The sequence below is a fragment of the Callospermophilus lateralis genome, chromosome 2, assembly GCF_048772815.1.
Source record: "Callospermophilus lateralis isolate mCalLat2 chromosome 2, mCalLat2.hap1, whole genome shotgun sequence".
NCBI lineage: Eukaryota > Metazoa > Chordata > Mammalia > Rodentia > Sciuridae > Callospermophilus > Callospermophilus lateralis.
The window spans coordinates 205,797,463-205,815,284 of record NC_135306.1 but is presented as its reverse complement, the minus strand read 5'-3'; the positions used below and the strand labels follow the sequence as shown (position 1 = coordinate 205,815,284).

Below are 17,822 nucleotides of genomic sequence, written 5' to 3'. Positions count from 1 at the left end.
CCTATCCACCGGATTGGCCGTTCAATAAAGTAAATGGCAGGCGTTCCCGAAGATCCTCCTCTTGATTGGTTACCGCGAACGCCAATTACCTGAGAGGCCGGGAAGAGGTGGAAACGTCAGTAACCCCAGAGCTTTTACGCGAAAGCCAATGAGCACCAACATTGAGAAGCCGAAGCCACTGATTGGGTAAGAGGTCGGCTTGAGGGAGGAACCACAAACGTGGGTTTCACCGGCGACTGGCGGCCCGCCATTAGGCGGAGCGAGCGAGGGCCCCGGTGTGGCAGTCGGTAGCTTCATGGCGCCAACTTTGTTAAGCTTCCACGTTTCGACACTTCCATGTGCACAACGCGAAAGCATTCTGCACTCCATTTGGTCCTCTACTCCAAGTTTCCCCCTCTAAACTCCCAAACGCCACCCCCTCGCAGCTTGGATGCTGTGGACAGTAGCTTACTCAGACACAGCGCCAGGTAAGAAAACAGCGAGGACTCCCACCTGAGAAAAATCAACCTTCTCAGGCCAGTCAGTAACTCGCACTGTAGCCCTGAAAGCCCCGAAGCTCCCCGCAAATTTAAAACTACTTGTAGGCAGTGAAAGGAACTCTGCAAGTCAGTGGGTCCCGCTTGACCAGGTGTGATGGCTCAAAAGTAGGCCGGCCAGAGGCAGCACCATCCAGGAGGAGAGACCAAGTTCCCTCTAGCAAGCAGCCTCCCAGGATCCAAAATGAAACAGACCCCCACACCCCCTCCCTAAGAAAAAACGGGAGCAGCAAAGTTTTTTGTTGTTGTTTTATTTTATTGGGTGCCATCAACCAGAGCTGTAGGTTTAACATCCCCCACCCCAACCGACCTTAGAGGGAAGAGCATTGTCACAATCAGCTGTAAACAAATACAATCAAGAACATTCTTCACAGGGTCTCACTCCCTCATCACATTTTCTTCCTCACCCTTTCTTTGGCTGTTTCATTTGATCCCCTGTTCATTAAGCAAGCAACTTCAGTCAAGACCCTTTGCAAAAGCAGCTTTTTTGAAGAGGAAGTTAAAGGGGAAAAGGGGATGCAAGTGCTGGATGTAAAAACTTAAAATATGAACAAAACAAGCCAAAGCAGTGAATTATTGATGACGAAAGGGATCATCAGGAGTGGAGATGACACAAACAGAATACTACCACCCAAAGCAGCCACAAAAGAACAAGATTAAAGAATTTTGTAAAGCAAAAGGTGAAGTCAAAGTACTAAACAAAAAAGGTGGATTTTATAACCCAACATGATTCAGGAATCCAATGGTTGAAACTGGTGGAGCTTATTCTAGGGTAGAAAAAAGCAAGGTCCTTAAAAATCAAAACATGACATTTGGAGATGTGATTACAATCTTGTTCCTTCTCATCTTGGACTGTGATGCACCACCAAGACTGTTAACTGTTAACCCACAGGTTTGGTAATGAAGAAAACCAATTCTAGTTAAAGTGTGTTGCACATGCCTTTTCCAAGGGGACCAGCATTTGGTGGTAATCACAACACATAATAAGATACACATCTCTCATCTCCTTTCATTGTGATCTTCCAATTTTTGTGTTCTAGAAACCCTGCAAACAAAACTTTCTTCTAGAGTACCAAAGAATATGAAGTCAACTCACTCCAATCTCTACAAATCTGAGACAGGAAATACTAATCTTTCCGGGTTGTTTTTTGTTTGAGTGATAGGGATCAAACCCAGGGCCTCATGCAAAAAGCTCTACTGCTGAGTTACATCTGCAGCTGGAGACATCATTTTAGGACCAACATTCATGCCAGTGTGCAGACACCCAAGGACACTTAATCTAATTACTGGATTTGCCTTCTGAAATCTCACCAGATCTACTCATAACTTGCTTTTGCAAGTCACCCAACTAACCAATTAAAACATCCCCAGGCTTTTTTAAACCAATTACAACTGGGAGGGAAATCCAAACTCCTCTTCCTGGACTCTAATACCCTATCAAATCAAGTTCTTCCTGGAATCTCTCAATCTGTTTAATCACTACCACCCCTCTAGACACAAGAGCCTTATTGTACCAAGCTCAGACTGGAATATTCTTTCTGCAGATCCTTCATTGCCCCCACCCCCCTGCCATTTAAAGGCTTCCTCTACTCCAACCTTGCCTTGCAACTCTATTTTTACAAATCCTACTACTTGAAATTCTATCTTTTCATTTTCTGTCCCTCTCCTGGCAAATACTTATTCCATACCATATTCCCAATGTTAAAACTGTACCTGGCACCTTGAAGACACTCCAATATTTGCTAAGTTAAAATATAAAAGAATGAATGCATGAGTTAATTTGATTACCAAAAGGAGGTGAGTTTGATTTCCAGTCAGTATTAGGTTAAGAACCTGAACCAGGTTGAGGATGTAGCTTAGCATTCAAGTTTTTGCCCAGGATGTGCAAGGACCTGGGTTCCATCCCTAACACTGCAAAGAGGGAAAACAAAACAAAATCCTGGACACTCATCAGTACTGAAAAGATATATCTTTATTATAGTAGCTATCTAATTTTCCAATCTCCTTCAACAAAAAGTAGATGGCCAAAAGCCAGAGATAATCTATGCTAAGAGATTTTGAGCACTTTGACAAATGAAGCTTTAGGAAGAGAGGTTTGTAGCTTGAGTGTCTTCATATCTATGTTTATTATTTTAACTGAAAACTAATGCAGCTTAAATTGTGTGTGTGGGGAGACAACTAATCCATTATTCATCACTCAGAATGACACAATGTTTAACAGACCCTTGTCTGGAACATTGTAGATACCATTTTAGTGATTCGGGTTTTGTTTAGTTGGTTTGGTACCAAGGATTGAACCTGGGGGCGCCTAACTACTAAACCACATCTCCAGTCCTTTTCATTTTTTGAGTCAGGACCTAAGTTTCTGAGGCTGTCTTTGAACTTGCAATCCTTCTGCCTCAGCCTCTAAACTGCTGGGATTACAGGCATGCACCACCATGCCTGGCTTTTCTTCTTTTTTTTTTAAGATGGGGCTCTCACTTTTGTTGCCCAACTGACCTTAAATTTCTGAGCTCAAGTGATCCTTCAGCCTCAGATTCCCAAGTCTATGGGTCTATATAGGCCTGTACTACCATGTCCAGACATTTTGATGATCAAGTTTGCTGATTTGGGAGGGAGGTGGGGGACTGCAGACCAAGTTCCTAAAAGGTAAAGTGACTTGTCCCAAGTCATCCAGAATGACATTTTATCAAAAGCATAAATATGTATAAATAAGCACCTGGCTGCAAACCTTAAACAGGAAGAATAATAATAGATAAAATGAGCCTAGACTTTTGAAAGGGAAATGTACAAAATTCCACATGTAAGGGTAAAACAGTAATGTCAGTGAAAACTTAGATACAAATAATCCCTATTAGCCTCACACCCTTAGGGGTGAAAATTACAATTTATACTCTTACAAACTCTGGTTCCTGGACCAGAAATGAATTACAGAAAGGATAAATGCCCAAATTCTCTATGAATGGTCCTAGGGATCCAGTAAGCCAACCAAACAGGCTTCTTAGGCCTCTAATCCCCTCCAGCCATATACCCTTAGCCACCTATAAAGTTCCTAACCATGCACAGTAACCTTTCTTCTTATCCAACATAGAGTAGTACTGCCAGAGAATAAAGGTAGTCAAAACTAGTGTAGTCCATTGGCCTAAGTCAATCCCAGGCATAACTCATAAAAATTCACTGCCTTCACTGTAACTTAGGTGCTGCATTCAGAACTTCATCCAAAGTCTCTGCTCAGAGCTGTGTGCTATAGCCATCTCAATCTATGATGGCTAGCATTTAATGAGAACTTGTCACATGTTCTTATTTGACCCTCTCTCAACACTAGCATACCATAAAGATTACAAGCAAAGTCCTGGATGGTTCAAATGGTGGTTCAATTCCTCGATCAAGCACTTTGTTAGCCATGTGACTTTTCTTCAGTGCTTGGGATAGAACCCACATATGAGCTGAAGAAAAATTATTTACTCTCTAGCCTCAACTTCCCCTCTTATAAAGTAGGTTTAGAAATATCTAGCTTGGGCCTATTAGTGTTCAACTATAATCCCAGCAATTCAAGACGCTGAGATAGGAGGACAAAATTCAAGGCCAGCCTCAGCAATTCAGCAAGACCCTGTCTCAAAAAATAAAAAGCATTGGGGATATAGCTCAATTGGTAAAGCATGCTTGGATTCAATCCCCAGTATCAAAACAAAACAAAAACCTATAAAAATATCTAATGTATTTTGGTTGTTATGAAGATTTAATTAACACAAAAAAGCACTTTGTGTGTGTGTGTTTTTGTTTTGTGTTTGCTGAACTGAATACAGGGTTTTGAGCATGCTAGGCAAGCGCTCTGAACAACTGAGCTACATTCCCAGCCCTGAAAAGCACTTTCAACAATGTTTAGTACTACAGTGAAATGTTGGATGACAAAAATGAGGCAGAGTTCCTGACATCCAAAATCACATGGCAAAAAGGTAGCAGCAGGATTCAAACTCAGGAAACCTGAGACAAAAGTCTTATTCTCTCAGTAGTTTTCAAATCAAGTCCCACCTCCAGAAAGTATTTTCCAACGACTAGGGATACCACATCCTCTCCTTCCTAACCTAATCACTTGTCTATCATTACTTATTAACTATAACTGTTTCATCGAGGTAGGTCATTGAAACTTCCACACTGTAACTTTCTCTAGGTCAGACCAACAGCTCAGCTACCTGAGCAGTGCATTTCAAGCATTATAAACAGATATTTCAAATGATTTACAGCTAAACCTGAAATCCCATTTTATAACCTTTTTAAATGGTATAAATTTTCCATATGCTGTCCTCCTCTATTACCTAAATTCCTATTATTACACAGCATACTTGTCCATAAATCCAGTAATGAATATATTTTCATTATGATTTCACTCAACCATGGGAGTCCACAGACTTGACTTGGCTGGACAAAATGCCTGAAAAACCAATAGACTATGCAAGACTTTGCCAGAGCTTAACTAGGGGTTATGACTAGTAGGCAGCCTACCTGTAGAGACTGGCCCCTCAGTGATAGTCCCATTCCTCCATTACAAAAGATGGGACCCCAGGCCCACCCTAAACAGAATTTAAAACAAGGTCCAAACTCGAGAGAGAAAGCTGGCAAGGCTAGAAGTCTCTATGTGGCCTCTTTCCAAGAATAAATCAACTAAAACTTCTCCAATGACTGCAAAGTTGTAGAGGTGACAGGTGTAAAGTTGAATGATCAGAAGATAGACAGAGAGCACATTTCCTAAAACACATCAAATGTCCCTTCTATCATACACTAAATCCAACTTTTCCCAAGTTATAGGACCTTGGAAATCAAATTAAAAAAATCAAAGTATGAGTGCAATATGGGATTAACATAAATGGCACAATTTAAATTAAAAAAGGGGAGATTTTAAAACATCTGCAAGAGAAAGGAAAATGACAAAATGATTTAGCTTTGTAGCTCCTTCTGGCTTGAAAGCCTGAGGGCTGAGGCAGCAAGGGCATCAGGACCTAAAAATGACAGACAGTTAAGAGTGATCAAATAGGCCAGGTCACTCTGAAGAGTTGGGGCTGCAATAAAGAACATCAACACTGGCCCTGAAAGCACATTAAGCTTTTTGCAGGAATCATGGGATTGGGACAGTGGCAGAACTCTCACTGAAGAGAAAGGAAGATGACAGAAAGCCACATTGACAAAGAAATATTGCAAATAACAGAGGCCACAATCACAGCCCTATAATTGACCCTCAATTTTCCAGGGTAATTAATCAAAGGTCAGCTTGTTAACATGGCCTTCAGATCATTCCACCATCACACAGAAAAGTAATAAGAAACTTATGAAACTTCTCTTCCCATTCTTCCCCAGTCCTGCAAAGAAATAAAAAGGAGCAGCAAAGCACCCAAAGGCAAAGCAATGAGCAGAAAGAGAAGCAAAGAAAAGAGATATGGCCCCCATACCCCCTTGAATGACCCCATTTAGCATCCACAAATACAAGCTCATGGTTTTAAAACCATATTATTTTTGCACATTTGGCAGAGGGAAGAGGAGATCGAGGGCAAACTACTCTTGTCATAGGCATGTTCATATGATGCTAAGGAGGCAGACAACCCATCTGGGCTCTTCTTGACACACATACCTCCCCAGTGAACTTTGCCCTAGCAGCCTCCCAAGTCAAAAATGTCTTAAAACACCCTTTCCACAGGAGCATGAGGTTTTCCTGATATAAACCCATCCAGCCAGTCTTATTTCATTCACCCATCATTACCAAGCCTCCATCTTGTTCTCTCTTGAAATTGTCATATTTTTTGCCCAGGTCCTCAACTCCCAGCTCTGGAGTAAGAGTATAGGCAGAATCCCCAATTTCTCACCCAATTCCAGCATCCCCATATTTTATTTTACTAGCACCTCACCCACTTCCCAGTCTGTTATGACACCTCCAAATATAAACCCAGCAAGAAGACATCTGAAAACCATTAACAGATGGGCACAGGGAAAGAAGTCTCAGGTGCTGTGATGGGTTGGCAGGATGCAGGACGACACTCCGGTGAAATTCAACAGGCGAAGTACCAGGACACTCTGGCCAGAATGCCTCACAACTGCTTCAAATTTTCCCTGCCCCCTCCTTTCTCCAACCACAGGGCAGCATCGGATAGGGACATTACCCCCACCCGACTATGGCTCCCTTCCAGGTCCCAGCCCTGGTGCTCATTAGAGCCAACTGTCTGAAGGATATACCCCACCTTGTAAACACCATAGCAGCCCATTCCCCACTTAATATTTGAGAAAAGCCAACCCCTACAACCACCCTGCTGGAGCTCAGGTTGTTTCTGGAGAAAAAGGCAGGGCAAATAGCCAACCATAGGCAGAGAAAAATGGGTATTATATTACTGCATTTTGGTATGACCAAATTGAGGGCTAAGAAGTCCAACCACTTGGTCTGGACTCTCCTGCCCTGAAGATGGCTGAAAGCTAGTAGGACGCCGATGAGCTAAATCCCACTGGGCAGCAGAGAAATCATTCTAATTCCCACATTCAAACCCCGTTCCAAACCCACCCTGGTTTCTGAGGCTATCTGCCCTTTAGTTGTCATGACTTCCTGGATGTCAAACTGGCTCCTCTGACACTGAATGCAATCAAGACAATGACAACCAGGTTTCCAAACTGCAAATCGCCCCAAGTTTTATTTGTAGTCCATACAAAAGGGGGGGAAATTAAGGTTTTCTAACACCACCTACTTGGGGAGATGGGGAATTGGGACTGTGCTGCTCACCATCGCTAGAACATCAGTGGTGAGCAGGGATTTGGACACATACCAACTGACTGTCCCAATAGGATCTCAGTCTCAACAGTCTACAGAGGAACAATCAGGGCCCCCTGGACTGCTGGCACAGCTTGGCGCACAGGAAATGGTTAAGCTAACCCTTTCCTGGCCTCCCTCACATCTAAAAGAAAAAGGCGCCGCCGACCTCAGCTGCAGGTTGCTTCCCCATCCACACGACCTTAAATATCGCGCACAAAAATAAAAGGGAGCCAGGAAAAAATAAAAACAAAAGTAATTCCCATTCTGGAGAGATGGGAGGCAGGGTAGAGGGGAAACCGCAGATCTAGAGCCAGTAACAAGATGTGATGCTGAGGCGAAGGAACAAAGTAGGTTACTGCCAAACACTCAAAAGGATGGTCTCCTGGGGAAGGCCCACATGGTAGAGGGAGGGGATGAAAAACCGCAATGGGAGAGGTATGGGCCAGAGTAGTTATAACCTGGGTCTGCACCCTACCTACCTCTCCCTCCCTCCCCATGGTGCCCCATCCCCAGGATGGCCCTACATGCGGCGCTGGTAGCCAGAGTGCATCTGAGCTGCCCGCAGGTAATCATTATAGGAGCCCGAATAGCGTGCGTAATCGGAATGGGCATCGGGCAGGCGACGGTAATCCAGCGAGGACTTTGTCGGCGAGCGGCGGAACGAAAGCTGCGACTCTGATAAACGGCGGTAATCAGAGAGCTCGGCTAAACGCCGGTCGGAACCATACCTAGTCGAGAGAAGAAGACAGTTGGTGAATGAGACAATTGAGGGGAGGGCTCCAGATGGGCATGGGGGAGATGCCAATGGGGACAGGGAGGGTGTGATCAGATTGGTCTCCAACAGTTTGGTTTCCTTTTGTCAGAAGGTTCTTCACCCTATCCAGGCCAAGAAATCAAGCCTGGGTTCAACTCATTAGGAAACCAAGCCCTCCACTGAAGCCCTCCTTTCCGAAGTGGCCAAGGTGAATTTTGGTCTATAGTCCCAAACCACAAACAAAATATCCCCACCCATGGGTCCTACACAAAGACCTTGGTTGTTTATCAACAGAACGGCGGATGAAAGCAAGGTCCCCAACTTCCCAGAGTGTGGACGCATCTCATAAACTTGCCTTCAGCCATTAAGTGCCAAAAAAAACTACTCTTTCACGCCCACCCCCACCAACACCAGGACAACCAGATAACAGGCTTAAGAATCCCTGAGACATAGGGAAAGGGTATGAGCCACAATCCTGCAGGCAGTGGCTCCTAAGGCACCTGGGCTAGTCTAGAATGGTAACATTTTCCCAGCCTGACTGGTACCACCCCAGGCTGAGCTCTGTGCTCCACCTGAACCCTGGTGACCAGAAAAGTTCACAGACACCGACCCCCTCGGCCTCTGCACACCCCACAGGAGTAAAGGAGAAAAGACCGAGGGAGGGGCCTAAAATTCCCCTCCCATGCCAACCTCAGCCCCTTGCCCTAAGCCCCAGCTGGGGGCAGAGGCGGGGGGGCATACAGTACCTTTTCGACATGGCGACAGCCTTTTTGTAGGGATCGTCGTAGCTGGCCCGGGGTGGGGAGAGGCGGGTACGCTCATAGGGCGGCGGGGTGCTGTTGGCGTTGGCAACGGCCCCCTGGGACATGGACAGGTAGGCTGCAGACGGCTGACCTGCCCCATCGTAGGCATTGCCCGGCTGGCCACGGTAGGAGGCAGCAGCCTGGGGATGCTGCTGGGCAGCATAGGAAGCAGCCAATGAGGCTGATGACTGAGTGCGGTAAGGAGCTGCCAGGGTGGCAGAAGGCTGGGCCCCGTAGGCAGCTGCGGCACCATAGGAGCCAGTGGCCGCAGCAGCCGACTGAGCCCCATAGGAGCCTGACAGGCCCATCGATGCTTGGGCCCCATAACTATTCAGTTGGGTCTGGACAACTGGCTGGGCCCCATAAGAGCCAGCCATTGGGGTAGTGGCTTGTGCAGCATAGGCGGCTGGCTGGCTGGCATAGGCAGCAGCTGTGGCTGGCTGTGCCACATAAGCAGCAGGCTGGGAAGAGTAGGAAGCAGCCTGCTGTGCAGCATATGGGGCAGACTGGGCATTGTAAGAAGCCGAGGGCTGGGCATTGTAAGAAGCTGCCTGGGCTCCATAAGCTAGCGAGGAGGCTGCAGACTGGGCCCCATAGGAGGCAGCCTGAGCCCCGTAGGAGCCTAGGGAGGAAGCTGCTCCCTGGGTGTTGTAGGAGGAAGCAGCTGCACGAACCCCATAGGAAGAGGCAGCCTGGGCGCCATAAGAGGATGGCTGGTTACCATAGGAGGCAAGGGAGGAGCCCTGAGCCCCGTAGGAGTTGAGCGAAGAAGCTGCCGCTGCCTGACCCCCATAGGAGGAGAGGGCTGAGGCTGAGGGTTGGGCTCCACCATATGGGCCGAGAGAAGAAGCTGCAGCAGACTGGGAGCTAGGGCTAGCCAGCTGGCCCCTGTATGGGGCCCCAAGGGAGACAGAGGGCTGAGCGCGGTAAGAGGCTGCCTGGGCTGTCATGGGCTGAGTCCGATAGCCGACACCCAAAGAGGCAGAAGGCTGGGCCCTGTAGGCAGCTCCCAGCGACACTGAGGGCTGGGCCCGGTAGGTGGCTGGCTGGGCCGTCAGAGGAGCCACATAAGAGGCTCGGGGAGGTGAACGGCGCAGGGGGCTTCGGTCGCGACCAAAGAAGGGTGGCGTGGGCTGACGGGCTTGCCCATCAAAGCCACCAGTGCTGTTGCCAAAAGCCTGTTGGTAGTCGAAGGTGGCAGAGAAGCCACCAGTTCCAGGGAATGCCGTATCCCCAGCCCCTGGTTTCTTGGTCTTGTCCCCAGACTGGATAGCCAGGCCAGGCCCCTTCTTCTGACCCTTGGTTGAGAGTTCCACGTTGATGCGCTTGCCCTTCACTTCTTTGCCGTTGAGCTGCGCGATGGCGGCTTTGGCATCTGCTTCCTTCTCCATGTGAACAAACGCGTAGTCTGATAAAGCAGCAGACAGAGGGTTAGCAATTAGGGGGGCAGGGCATGCTACCCGATGGGTCCCAAATTGGATACAACAGCACCCAGCTGTTGCCAGTTACCTCCAGGCCACCAAACCCTCCTCTCCAGGAGTATGTCATAAAATATTGGCTCCCACATAACAAAGCTTCTGACTGTCCCAAAGAGTCACCTTTGACTAGGGCTTTTTCCCATTCTCCCCTTTCCCCCTGCCACTTCACCCAACTCCCTGGTGAGAAAAGAAAGAGTAAAGATGAACTGCAACACAGGATAAAAATCTTCACAGCTACTGTAAGAATAAACCAGCAGACAAAACAAAGAAAGGGTTTCTGGATCACTCAATTATTCAGTGTTCTCATCCCATGCTCACCAAACACCACCACTCACCTTTGACACTTAGCTCTCAAGCACTAGAAATGACTACTCACATTTTGGCACAAGCCATTTCTCAGCCTAGATCAATTAAGGTGAAAGAGACTCAATTCAGGCAAGAGACTACAAAGAACAAGCAGTTCACAAAATTCCTCCAATATAATCTCCCCTTTTTTCACATTTCTTTCCAATTTTCAAAGTACTTTCATGCACACAACCTCACTTGGGCCTTACAACAATCCTGTAAGGTGGGACGACAAAGGATCATCATCTCCACTTTTCTGCTGGGCAAACATGTTCAAGAATTTTTATGCGGCTTACCCTTGCCCAAATCAAAGTATATTAATGCCAGGACCAGTTTTAGCTCTTCTATGCCCCATGCCCCTTTGCTACACCAATCTGTCCTTGGGACAGATTGCTGTAAGGTATAACTGTGTATAACAGGTGTAAGGCATAACTGTGTAGTATCAAAAAAAAAAAAATGTAAGCTTAGAAAGAGAGATGCTAGACCCTATGTACATCTACAAGGTAAGGGAATGGAAACTAAGAACCCCTCCCCCTCAGGCATATTACATCTTCCACCACCTTCCTCTTTAAAGACAGAGAGGTATACCTTATCCTTTGGAGTTCTGTTCATAGGACAGACTGCACTCAAGAAAAGACCCGGGTTTCTCAGCTATGAGGCAAGAAGTTGTAATCACTGCAAGCTAGAAGGTAACCCCTGAGGCTTTCATTCAAGACCTGAATGAATTGTGTGAGGAAGAGGAACTAAGACGGGCTATAAATCTCAAAACTGAACTATTCATCTACCACAGAAGAAAACTTTAGAAAGAAAAAAAAATTCTCGGGGTTGTGTCCATACTAGAAATTGTAGAAATTGCAATGGTGCAAATAGGACCTGAAGAACAATGAGAGGAGCTTGTCCCTGAGAAATAAAGCCCTGCAGTTAAAGGCCCTATGGTTATTTTAAGAAAAAAATCCAAATGCTGGGATCCAATCTCTGTCACATCAGTTTAAAAAATAAAGATACCTCGAAGAAGTTACCAACATCCCATTTTCCAATAAAAGATATCCTTTTTATGACCTTCAAACAAGTATCCTTATTTTTAGAAATTTCCATTTTTAAAAATAATGGAGATACCCTCACTTACATACCCACAGATCCATTTCTCCTAAAGAATATTATCTTTCATCTCTAATAAAACACAATGTCATCTGTACACACAAACTTGGAACCTTCTAAAGATGATAAAAGAACAAAACGAACTATCTCAACTCTCAAGTCTTCAACACTCCCACAGACAGAGCCTGATTCCTTATTTACCAATTATGAAAAGCTAAGCATTCCATTTCACTGGCCACACAGTACTAGAATTATCCTCTGATCTCTTATCTTCATTCTGGGTAGCTAGCTAAAAACAGTAGCAGGTGGTCTACCGTCTCTAAAAGCAGAGACTGTGCTGACCCTCAGGAATGGCAAAACCACCTAGAGAATGCAATGACAAGCAGAAAGGCTCACTCAAGGTAAAGAGAAAACAGGAAGATCTGCTAGAGCCTGTAGGCAGACTGGGGGAGGGGGGATGAAAGGGGACAATCTCCATGCACTGTGAGGGATTAAGGAAACACACCACATTCCTGATTATTTGGTCTACAAATTCCCCCAAACATTGTCTACTCCCTACATAGCTGGGTTTTATTAAGAGATCAAGGAATAAAATTTAAAAACTGAGATTTCAGGTCTGGAGATATAGCTCAGTAAGCTGAGCTCATGTTTAATATGTGTGAGGCCCTAGGTTCAATTCCCTACACTGAAAAAAGAAAAGGCGGGGTTGGTTTGTTTTCACATGTTCAGTTCAACTGACAGCCCAGATGAACTATGTAACTGATGATGGGGGAAGATACAATTATAGCCAAATTATATCGAAGTTTCTAAGCCTGATATCTGAAAGGAATTATAACTAGGGTCCAAATGAGTGAAATCACATCAGGGTTAACTGTGTCCCATCACACTGAGTAGCCAAATTCAGGCCTAACCCCATCAAAGATGCCCAGAATCCCAATTCCTTCCCAGCCATCAGAGTAGCAGAGATTCGAAGAACTCCAGGGACTCTTTTGCCTGGATAGTTAGCTCAAAGTAATCTCTCTGTTAAGACTAGCATTAAACCTAACAAGTAGTTCTGCAGATACCTCCTAATGGTCTTTTGACATCACAATCCCTCTAGTACCAAAGTTAAGAGAATCCAGAAAAACAACTTTTCCTATCCTAAGATGATTTTTAAAAAACTTTGAAACTATAGAGCTCGGCATATAAAGGATGGCTACCCACACAAGAGAAGGGATAATTTTCCTCTTCTGACTCAGACCTCCCCTGAAGTCTGCAATGGCCAAAGTCTGCAAGTGGTTCTTGAAGCTGTTCATCTTTGAACACCCAATAGGACACAGCTGCAGAGAGTGGTTACCACTGTTGCTATGGAGATTTTTGGTCTACAAATCATATCTAAGCTCCTAGAGTAACCAAGCAACCATGTTTTTCTCCTGTGAAATAAAACAGAGCTAGCTGTCCTGTGCTTTTCAAAGACTTGACAGGGCTGAGGGTGTGGCTCAATGGTAGAGTCGCCAGCACAGCACGTAAGGCCCTCAGTTTGAACCCCAGAACTGCAAACCAGAAGACCTGACAGCAAATCAAATGCTCATTCAGTCAAGAAATGAGTAAGCTATTTATTGAGCCAGTCTCTTCTACAACATTCCCAACTTTAAATCCTAAGTTTTTTCACCCCTAAGAACTAGAAAGATATCAGTGAAGGATATCAATGCATCAGGTGCTATTGCATATAAGCCTAACAAACAACAATGGAAGACACCTCCCTGAGGAAGTCAAAGCATTTCTGCTAACAAATGTTTACAAAGGAACAAAATGCACAAAATTTTCCCTCTAACTCTCACAGGGAATCAGCCAGAAATTCTAAAACTCATGTAGAGTTATCATGCACTTTACCACCACCACCACCCTTCCCCCGTCACTTAGTGTTGATCCCAAACAAATTCAAGAACATTTTTGGCTTTATCACTTGAGAACAAGCTTCTTGATCATGAGTTCCTTAAAGATTGCCCCCAAGTACTGATTCTAGATTCTCAATCTACCAGTCACCCTGCCTAACATCTACAAAAGAAACCTAACAGATTAATTAAACACAAAACTCTCATACCCCTTGCTGGCCAAGTACCCAATCTGACACCCTCCCACTCTTTCATTCTAAACAAAATCAAAAATCCATGCAGCATACATCCTGCCTCAGAGCACCCAGCAGGAAAGCCCGATTCCGGATAGTCTCGTGGACTTGCATAACCTAAGTTGAGGAAAATAGAATGGAGTATTAATGCAGAATAAGAACTTGTTCCTAGCAAGGGACACAATGACCTTTTACATTTCCCCAACTTGTGGAAAGGACAAGGAATGGCCAAAGATGTGCCTTTACCGGACAACAAATGAAATATCTTTGGTGACCATGAACAAGCAACTGCACCCATTTATTTCTCATCCTCAAAATGTCTCACACAGGGTATAAGCAGGCATGAATCCAACACCAGGAGGGCATCACATACTCCCAGGTGCATCCTTGAAAATAACAGGGCAAAGTTAACTCAGATCTGTTCCCAAGTGGAACAAAGACAGGCCACATATATATAAGGGCTGACCCATAAAATCTTCCCCCAAAGAGAAAGAACTTAGGGGATAAGAATCCAGATTTAAAAAAAAAAAAAAAAAGAAGAAGAAGAAGAAGAAGAAGAAGAAAAAGAAAAAGTCGACTGGGCTCCAAAAAGGAAATCAAGCCTAAATTATGGTGACACATTTTTCTCAAAGAAAAGGCAAACTAGGGATCTGCTCTGAGAATTCAAGCAATGACAACTCTAGTAAATCGTTTTCAGCCAATGTTTAAGGAAGACCTCTCACATATCTCTCCCCATAATCCCCTCAGCCAAAATATGCCCCCTTGCAAAAGTCTCCAAGCTTATGAAAGAATGACACTGCTCTGGGGCATCAGTTTGGCAAGTAAAGCTATACAAAAGGGGCCCTAATAAAACAAATCTCCTTCCACAAGCAAAAAGGTCAGGGTTTTCAGTTAACAGATCTAAAATCGAGCCCAAAGTGTGGGGAAAGAGGGAAAACAGGTTTAAGGGAGTTGGACTACAGAGCTGCCACGTCTAACCCATCAAATACTGAAAATACCAAAGTGGCTCGGAAGGGGCCCTTCCTGTACCCATGAGGAGACCCATGCCAAACAATACTAAGAGATCCCAGCCCGAGAAACGTCCAAGGGCCCCGTTACCTTCCGCTTGGGAGCATTCATCGGGAGGGAACACGAGGGCGGCCTTGGGGCGTCAGCCCCCACCTTTTCCCTCTTCCCTTGCTCTGACCGACGTCTGGAGAGGAAGTGGGGAAGTGGCGAAATCTTCCCCGCTCCATGATCCGGCTTGTGCCCGTCACTTCCCAATTTCCGCTCGGTGCCAGGCCCAGGAGACCAGAAGACGCGCCCCCGGTACACTCGCAAGTCTCTGGCGCGTCCCCGGCCCCGTGGCTCGGCTCGCAGTGGCCGCCGCACCCTCCCAGAGCCGCTTCCTCCCACTTGGTGAACGGTGCCTGGACCGCAGGGGAGGAGGGTGGCTCTGCCCAACGCACCCCCAACACCTCTGGCCTCGCCCCAGCGCACTTCCCCACCCTGCCCAACCGCGCAGTGACCGACCCCCGGGTAAGGGGCGTGGCTAACAGGCAGAGTGCCCCGAGCGCGCCCCCGCCCCCGAGCGTGCCTCCGTGTTACCTTTTACCACGTCACACTCGATGACGCGTCCGCGGCGCTCGAAGAGGCTGCGCAATTCCTGGCTCGTGCATGCAGCCGACACATTGCCCACGAAAATCTTCCAAGTGTTCAGCGGCCTTGGGCGCGACATCTCCACCACGAGCGCGCGCCCCGGCCGCAGCTCGTGGCCGTGCAAGGCCTCGATGGCGCGCAGCGCGCCTGCGTTCTCGCGCATGTGCACGAAGGCAAACTGTTTCATGACGGCGCAGCTCATGACCGTGCCGTAGGGCGCGAAGAGGGCTGCCAGCTCCTCCGGCGTTGTATCCGCCCCATCGACGTTGCCCACGAATATCTTCATTTTGCCGCCGCAGCCGCCTTCCCGGAGAGCCGGGACCGCTCCTCCAGCGACAGCCGAGACGTCCGACCGACCGGCAGTCCTCCCCAGGAATGGCTGGCGACCGAGAACCCCGCCGCGCAGGCGCGCTGATCTAGCCAATCGGGACGGGCATCCCGCGCGTGCGGCAGCCAATCATAGAGACTGAAAGAAGATGCGCTCGGGCGCAGCCAATCCCAGAGGGCCTGGAGCCCGCTCGTTAGCGGAGGGGGTGGGAGAGGGACGACGACGCGCGACCAACCGCCGCTGCCGGGGGGAGGGGAAGGAGGGTTGGAGAGGAGGGAGCGCGCGCGGGCTGCGCGGGCGGCAGAGGCCTAGTTGGAGAGGCGGCCTCTGGCCTGGGTGGGGCCCCGACTCCAGGGCCCAAAGGAAAACTTTGTTCAGTCGGAAGTCAGGGCTCCTCCCATTCTGGCAGTCTTAACTAACCCCGTGCCTGGAGACGGCCGCGTCAATGACCCGTGGAAGGCCAGGCCTGGCGGGAGAAACCGGGACCAACGCCTCTAGTCAGCAAACCGCCCTGGGACTGTGCAGGGCATCCGGGGGTCCGGAGGCGTCTACCCCAGGAGTCTTGGTGCCATTAACTCAGTCTTTGCAGGCATATTCCCTCGGGTTGCCGGGGTCCGGGTAGACACTGCAGACAGCGAAAAATTAGAGCCGGTCCCTGCCGTGATGGAATTTTCAGTCGAAAAATAAGGAAATGACTCTTGAATCTTTGACGTTTTCCACAATTAAAACATTTACAAAATGGAAAATTAAAATAATTTTTGAAGAGGCAAAAAGTGAGCCTCACAAAAGAAAGGAAAAGTTTTAAACCGACACATTTAAGTATGTAAAGATTTGTACATGGCAGAAGACACCAAAAACAAAGTCATGTGACAAATTTGCAATATTCTTCACATGTTCATTTAACATACTGCATGGAACACCTGCCATGTAGAGAGCATCAATGATAAAGGAGTTAAGGTTTGGATCTGAACCCGAAGACTTATATGTGGAAGTCTTGGTCCCCAATATAGCACTGTTAAAAGGTGAGGCTTTGGGGAAGTGATTGGATTTTTTTTTTTTTTAAGAGAGTGAGAGAGAGAGAATTTTTTAATATTTATTATTTTTTTTAGTTCTGGGGGGACACAACATCTTTGTTTGCATGTGGTGCTGAGGATCGAACCTGAGCCGCACGCAAGCCAGGCAAGCGCGCTACGGCTTAAACCACATCCCCAGCCCGAAGTGACTGGATTATGAGGGCTTCAACCACATCAATGGATTAATCCATCTGATTTGTACCTGAATGGGCTACTAGGAGGTGTTGAAAACTGTAAGAGGTGGGACCTATTTAAAGATGTAGGTTTTTGTCTGCCATCTCCACAATTGATACTCCCCCTGCACCCTCAACCATCTCCCCATCCCCACCTTTTCTGTGCCCATGGGGATGAGCCACTCTGCTCCACCATGCTCTTTCCCCCATGATGCTTTCCCTTACTATAGACCCAAAGCAATGGAGCCAAACAACCATGGACTGAAATCTCTATAACCTTGAGCCAAAATAAATATTTCCTTAATTAAGTGGATTTTCTCAGGTATTTTGTAACAGTGATGAAAAACTAACACAGCAGTGAATAACAACAACCAAAATAACAAAATCTCAATCTTCTTGGAGCTCATATTATGGTGGGGAGAGAGAAAATAAACACAGCAGTTAGATGGTGAGTATAAGTCAAAAAGTCCTGGAGCAGGAGCAAATCAGGCTGGTTCCAGAAAGAGCAAAGAGTCAGTATCCCTGGAACCTGGAAAATGGAATAATAGGAAGAGAAGAAAGGGGGAAGGGTAATGCCACACCTTGTGGCCATTGAATTACTTTGGTTTTCATTGTAAGGCTGGAAGTCTATGGAGGGCATAGAACATAAAGGTTGATCTGATATGACATCTGTTTCATAGTTTTAGAAGTATTCTACCTCCT

At 46.6% G+C, this 17,822-nt stretch overlaps 1 protein-coding gene across 2 annotated transcripts; it reads right to left on the bottom strand.

Moving 5' to 3' along the window:
* Positions 1–19: 19 nt before the first annotated feature.
* On the bottom strand, positions 20–15,922 carry Rbm14 (RNA binding motif protein 14). Of its 2 annotated transcripts, XM_076847645.2 has the most exons (3): positions 15,496–15,922; positions 8,824–10,288; positions 7,177–8,051 (listed from the first exon to the last, which is right to left on the bottom strand). In XM_076847645.2, exons 1-3 carry the CDS (start codon positions 15,830–15,832, stop codon positions 7,844–7,846), a joined length of 2,010 nt encoding a protein of 669 aa, XP_076703760.1. In that variant the 5' UTR covers positions 15,833–15,922; the 3' UTR covers positions 7,177–7,843. The 2 variants fall into 2 exon arrangements, with proteins under 2 accessions (XP_076703761.1, XP_076703760.1); XM_076847646.1 differs by lacking the exons at positions 7,177–8,051; positions 8,824–10,288 and adding an exon at positions 20–89.
* Between the last annotated feature and the right edge of the window lie 1,900 nt (positions 15,923–17,822).